The following is a 6,315-nucleotide window of genomic DNA, read 5'->3' as shown; positions in this document are numbered from 1 at the left end:
TCATTTTAGCTCCCAGATCTGTGAAGACCTTACTGGTATACAGAGATTTATCCAGACCCAGCACCTCTGTGGTGAACTATTCACCGGTTTTGTGGTTCCAGGTATAGAGACTGGAGGGACCTGCAGACCAGGACCATTACACACTTTAAAATAAACATTTACAGCATCTTTTGAAGCTAAAATGAAAGAAAAGGAATAAACCAGGTCAAATCATGTATTTGTTAAAATGGATTATAACTGGACTACAATGAACTGGATTGAACTGGACTGTGAACTGGTGTATAAATAAAGCTGGATTGAACTGGACTGTGAACTGGTGTATAAATAAAGCTGGATTGAACTGGACTGTGAACTGGTGTATAAATAAAGCTGGATTGAACTGGACTGTGAACTGGTGTATAAATAAAGCTGGATTGAACTGGACTGTGAACTGGTGTATAAATAAAGCTGGATTGAACTGGACTGTGAACTGGTGTATAAATAAAGCTGGATTGAACTGGACTGTGAACTGGTGTATAAATAAAGCTGGATTGAACTGAACTGTGAACTGGTGTATAAATAAACTGGATTGAACTGGACTGTGAACTGGTGTATAAATAAAGCTGGATTGAACTGGACTGTGAACTGGTGTATAAATAAACTGGATTGAACTGGACTGTGAACTGGTGTATAAATAAACTGGATTGAACTGGACTGTGAACTGGTGTATAAATAAACTGGATTGAACTGGACTGTGAACTGGTGTATAAATAAACTGGATTGAACTGGACTGTGAACTGGTGTATAAATAAAGCTGGATTGAACTGGACTGTGAACTGGTGTATAAATAAACTGGATTGAACTGGACTGTGAACTGGTGTATAAATAAACTGGATTGAACTGAACTGTGAACTGGTGTATAAATAAACTGGATTGAACTGGACTGTGAACTGGTGTATAAATAAAGCTGGATTGAACTGGACTGTGAACTGGTGTATAAATAAACTGGATTGAACTGAACTGTGAACTGGTGTATAAATAAACTGGATTGAACTGAACTGTGAACTGGTGTATAAATAAAGCTGGATTGAACTGGACTGTGAACTGGTGTATAAATAAACTGGATTGAACTGGACTGTGAACTGGTGTATAAATAAACTGGATTGAACTGAACTGTGAACTGGTGTATAAATAAACTGGATTGAACTGAACTGTGAACTGGTGTATAAATAAAGCTGGATTGAACTGGACTGTGAACTGGTGTATAAATAAACTGGATTGAACTGAACTGTGAACTGGTGTATAAATAAACTGGATTGAACTGAACTGTGAACTGGTGTATAAATAAAGCTGGATTGAACTGGACTGTGAACTGGTGTATAAATAAAGCTGGATTGAACTGGACTGTGAACTGGTGTATAAATAAACTGGATTGAACTGAACTGTGAACTGGTGTATAAATAAAGCTGGATTGAACTGGACTGTGAACTGGTGTATAAATAAAGCTGGATTGAACTGGACTGTGAACTGGTGTATAAATAAAGCTGGATTGAACTGGACTGTGAACTGGTGTATAAATAAAGCTGGATTGAACTGGACTGTGAACTGGTGTATAAATAAAGCTGGACTGAACTGGACTGTGAACTGGTGTATAAATAAAGCTGGATTGAACTGGACTGTGAATTGGTGTATAAATAAAGCTGGATTGAACTGGACTGTGAACTGGTGTATAAATAAAGCTGGATTGAACTGGACTGTGAACTGGTGTATAAATAAACTGGATTGAACTGAACTGTGAACTGGTGTATAAATAAAGCTGGATTGAACTGGACTGTGAACTGGTGTATAAATAAAGCTGGATTGAACTGGACTGTGAACTGGTGTATAAATAAAGCTGGATTGAACTGGACTGTGAACTGGTGTATAAATAAAGCTGGATTGAACTGGACTGTGAACTGGTGTATAAATAAAGCTGGATTGAACTGGACTGTGAACTGGTGTATAAATAAACTGGATTGAACTGGACTGTGAACTGGTGTATAAATAAACTGGATTGAACTGGACTGTGAACTGGTGTATAAATAAAGCTGGATTGAACTGGACTGTGAACTGGTGTATAAATAAAGCTGGATTGAACTGGACTGTGAACTGGTGTATAAATAAAGCTGGATTGAACTGAACTGTGAACTGGTGTATAAATAAAGCTGGATTGAACTGGACTGTGAACTGGTGTATAAATAAACTGGATTGAACTGGACTGTGAACTGGTGTATAAATAAAGCTGGATTGAACTGGACTGTGAACTGGTGTATAAATAAAGCTGGATTGAACTGGACTGTGAACTGGTGTATAAATAAAGCTGGATTGAACTGGACTGTGAACTGGTGTATAAATAAACTGGATTGAACTGGACTGTGAACTGGTGTTGTATAAATAAAGCTGAACTGAACTGAACTGCATTATTAAAACAACATGCAGGCTCAAAATATTCTTTCTGAAATCAGTAATAAGATAATAAATCAGTGTCTGTGAATATTTTCCTGAACTTAACTAAGTAGGTTTTACAGTCCTGATCGGTCCTCGTAAGGACTGAATAACAGAAATTATCAACTATTATAAAAACTGATAAAACTTGCTTATTTTCAAAGTTTAGACCCTAATGTTCACAAACCAGGCTGAAAGTGTACTTTAGGTCAAACATGAATGCTTGGAAATGATTTAGTAGCTGAAGGTGATGGATCAACGTTAGCGTGGTGTTAACCTCCGTCAGGGAGGAGGACAAACATTTCTCTGTTTTATTCTAATCTGCTCACACGGACAGACACAACATTTCTGATTCTGGGAATAAATTCTGAGGTCCCTAGATGTCCCCAGACACCAAGAACATGAATATTAGGTTTGTTTAATGACTGAAGGGGTTAAACTTACCAACCAGCCAGAGAACGCAGAAGTAAAGAGAAGTAAAAGTCTGAGCAGATGAAGTAGAAGGTCTGAGCGGTGAAAATCAGCCAGGTGGTGGGTTTCTTCATTTAAAACTGGACTTCAGCAGCTGATCCAACCATCTTTCTAAAGTTTCCTTCTTAAGTTAAACACAAACTAAATGATTTTTATATTTGGAAATAGGAATTTGTTCTCAGTGGTTTGACTGGTAAAATACAGGTTGGATAAAAATAAACAAAATTTTCCCACCTGTTCTGGAACGAGAAACATTGGAGTGAACAAGGAAGATTTTAGAACAGAAAGAGGTGATTTATTAAAAACAAAAAACAAAACAGGTGTTTCAGTTAAACAGCATGAGCGGAGCTCCTCATTGTTTCCCACTGAAATCCACCTCAGCACAAAAGACAGAAGCCAGATTTCTCCCTCGGAGGATCTTACCCACATCAACGGCTCAGTTCAGACTTTTTAAAACAAACGAATCCACTGTAAACCTTCAGGTAAATCTAAACCCAAATAGAACTAAACCTCTGGTAAGCATCCCATCAAGACTTTTATTTCCCATCAGGCCACGTTGGTGGACATCAGGATCAGTCAACGCAAACATAAAACGTCTTCTTTTCTTTGGTTTAACTTTTCAATAAATCAATAAATCGGATTAAATTAAACTCAGATTGACCAGACAATCTGGTGGAAACATGAATGAAGCAGAACACGAACGGAGAGCAGCTGATATATGAGTCAAGTCCTGGTCCTTAGTTGAGGGAAGCTCCCCCACCGAGTGCTTCAGGAGCCCCCTACCGAATCCGCCACCTCCGTGTTGACCTGAGCGCTGATGCTGGCGGGGGTGACGTTCAGGTGGATGTCATACTGCTGGTCCAGACCCAGGTAGCTGTCACTCATCACGTAAAGCGTGTAGATGCACCTGCAAACCCAGACGTACAAGCAGCAGAGCTTATGGATGGTTGGTGTGTAAAAATAATAATAATAAGTCTGCATGTGTGTGTGTGTGTGGTCTCAGCTGTTTCTTCTCGTAGAGAAAACATACTTTCCGGTCTTCTCCGGCGTGTAGAACGCCACAGACACAGCCGTGTGATTGCGTACGTATCCAACCCGTTTGATAGCCAGCAGCTCTCTGCGATCCACCTCCCCCATGACCAGGAACCAGCCCTCATCCTTCACCTTGGGGAACCGGGGAGCCTGGGCCTTGCTGTCCTGCTTCCTCTGAAAGAACACATCACATCTCGGTAAGAAAACTCTCACCAACCTGAGCTGACAGGTCTGACTGTGTGTGGGGAACACCCACCCTCTGCTGGCCCAGGTTGAGCCGCCGCAACACCACCTGCAGGACGTACTCCTGGTCGGCGTGGACGTCCAGCCAGCTGCTGGCCTCTCTCAGGTTAGCGCCGGCTGCAGGGAGCCGACGCTCCATCTGCTCCTGGCTCTCCTCCCACCAGCCCTTCACACTCATCTCCACCTCCAGCACCGGGAGGTGGCTCAGGAAGGACCAGGCCTGGATGGGGAGGAACGAAGAAGACTGCCATGAGTCATGGTGAACCAGGTATCAGGTCTGTCCAGGGTCTGACCCGACACTGCGAGCTAAGAGAGCTGTTTGATTAAAGCTCCTTTTACTCAGCTGTGGCCTCATTTATCAAACTGTAGCAAAGCAAACTACAGGCAGCGTCTGCGGCGCAGAAAGGAGATGCGGCGCACTTCAACTTCAGATTTATAAAAGCGTGCACACGCACGTCCTACACCTGTTTCCATTTATAAATCGGAATCAACTGTTTGAATCAACGTGAGCGGGCGTGTCTGCTAAATGACAATAATGATGCTGGTAATTTAGTCATTTTTTTTATTTATAAAATAAATATGTACAGATACATCTGAGATTAGTAGCAGTTTATTTAGTATTAAATAATATTTCTTTCTTGCTGGGTGCTCTAGCTGGGTGGGCGGTGCTCCAGCTGGGTGGGCGGTGCAAAGGGACACAATCACCGCTATTAACCAGGTGGACAAGCAGTTGTGGGAAATAAAGACCGTCTGGACAGAAATTGGGACAACAATAAAAAGCATTGTGTAAGAATAAATAAATAAAAGGAAATCCTCCTCTTGTGTGTTTCATTAGCGTAGCATCACTTCTAGACTAGAGGCGGACATTCTTCAGGAATCCCATGGGTCAATGGATTCCCGCGGGATGGGAGTCAATGTTTCGTACAAATCACGTGATTGGGACGGTACAGGATAAAAAGTTAACAGGAGTAGACGGGAGTGGGAACCAAACGAAAAAAAAAAAAAAAGACATTTTGTAGTTGTTGCTCAATAAACCTACACTGTAACCAAGTATAAAAAAGAACTGATGATATAGACTGGGAATACTCTTGGGAGGAGTGGCATAAATGTCTTAATAGTCCAAACTGGAGGGAATTTAGTTGGAAATTAAGAATGAGATTTTTTAGGACCCCATTAATTATATCCACCTATGAACACAACATTAGCGCCCTCTGCTGGCGAAAGTGTGGCCAAATAGGTGATTTTTCTCACATTTTCTGGGAATGTCCTGTCATCAGCCCTTTTTGGGAGAGGGTAAACGGGGAAATTAAAAAGATCCTGAATCTTAATATAACATATCCTATCCATCAAATAATTCTGGGTGACTTAACATCTGAGGTCTGGGACAAAAAACAAATGTATATATTAAAGGTCTTAGTACTAATTGCCCACAAGACAATAACGATAAACTGGCTTAAACCGCTCCCACCTACCCTGGAACAATGGACTCAGAAACTAAAATCTGTGATTTTTATGGAGGAAATAACTGCAGTTTTGCGACTGAAGAGAGACTTGTACTTGAAAAGATGGTCACCGGTGATCTCCTATGTGGACAAGACATAAATGTTCTATCCCTTTGCCTATCAGTTTTTTTTTTTTTTTTTTTTTTTTTCCTTAATGGGACTGATATAAATGTACACTTCTAATTGTTATTTCTGTCCTTTTGTAAATGTACTATGCATGTCATTAGAAATAAGTTATATACTCTGAGTGCAACTATGTCAAGGATTTGTTGTCTTAATAAAAGTTCAAAAAAAAAAAAAAAGAACTACACTACCCAGAAGCCAACACTGCTTTCCGGCTGCTGCATTCCTGCCGTAATTGAAATAAGAAAGGGAATGGAGTTAACAAACACCCGCAGAGAAAATGATATGGCAAAAAATGATTTACAACGCAAAGTTAGAAGTAATGACGTGTCTATTAGGTTGGCAGAACTGGTTAGAAAAGGCAGACATATTAATGAACTTCACAAGAGTCAAGTGCGGCGGTTTTTAACACTCTGTATGCCGTTTGTAAAACATGTTTAGTTAATGACATTTAGGAATGAGTGAAATACAACTATCGGTG

At 40.4% G+C, this 6,315-nt stretch overlaps 1 protein-coding gene across 3 annotated transcripts in view; it reads right to left on the bottom strand.

The window, feature by feature from the left end:
• Positions 1-3,215: 3,215 nt before the first annotated feature.
• Positions 3,216-6,315, bottom strand: part of ascc3 (activating signal cointegrator 1 complex subunit 3) — a 193,878-nt gene continuing 190,778 nt past the window's right edge. For all 3 annotated transcript variants that reach the window (XM_041987327.1, XM_041987328.1, XM_041987330.1), the window contains exons 40-42: positions 4,223-4,429; positions 3,965-4,140; positions 3,216-3,841 (exon numbers count right to left, since the gene is read on the bottom strand). In XM_041987327.1, the coding sequence (XP_041843261.1) occupies positions 3,703-3,841; positions 3,965-4,140; positions 4,223-4,429 (522 nt within the window). In that variant the 3' untranslated portion in view covers positions 3,216-3,702. The remainder of the gene's footprint in view (positions 3,842-3,964; positions 4,141-4,222; positions 4,430-6,315) is intronic.

The sequence above is a fragment of the Melanotaenia boesemani genome, chromosome 6 (assembly GCF_017639745.1).
Source record: "Melanotaenia boesemani isolate fMelBoe1 chromosome 6, fMelBoe1.pri, whole genome shotgun sequence".
NCBI classification, from domain to species: domain Eukaryota; kingdom Metazoa; phylum Chordata; class Actinopteri; order Atheriniformes; family Melanotaeniidae; genus Melanotaenia; species Melanotaenia boesemani.
This window is presented reverse-complemented; position numbering and strand designations above follow the sequence as displayed.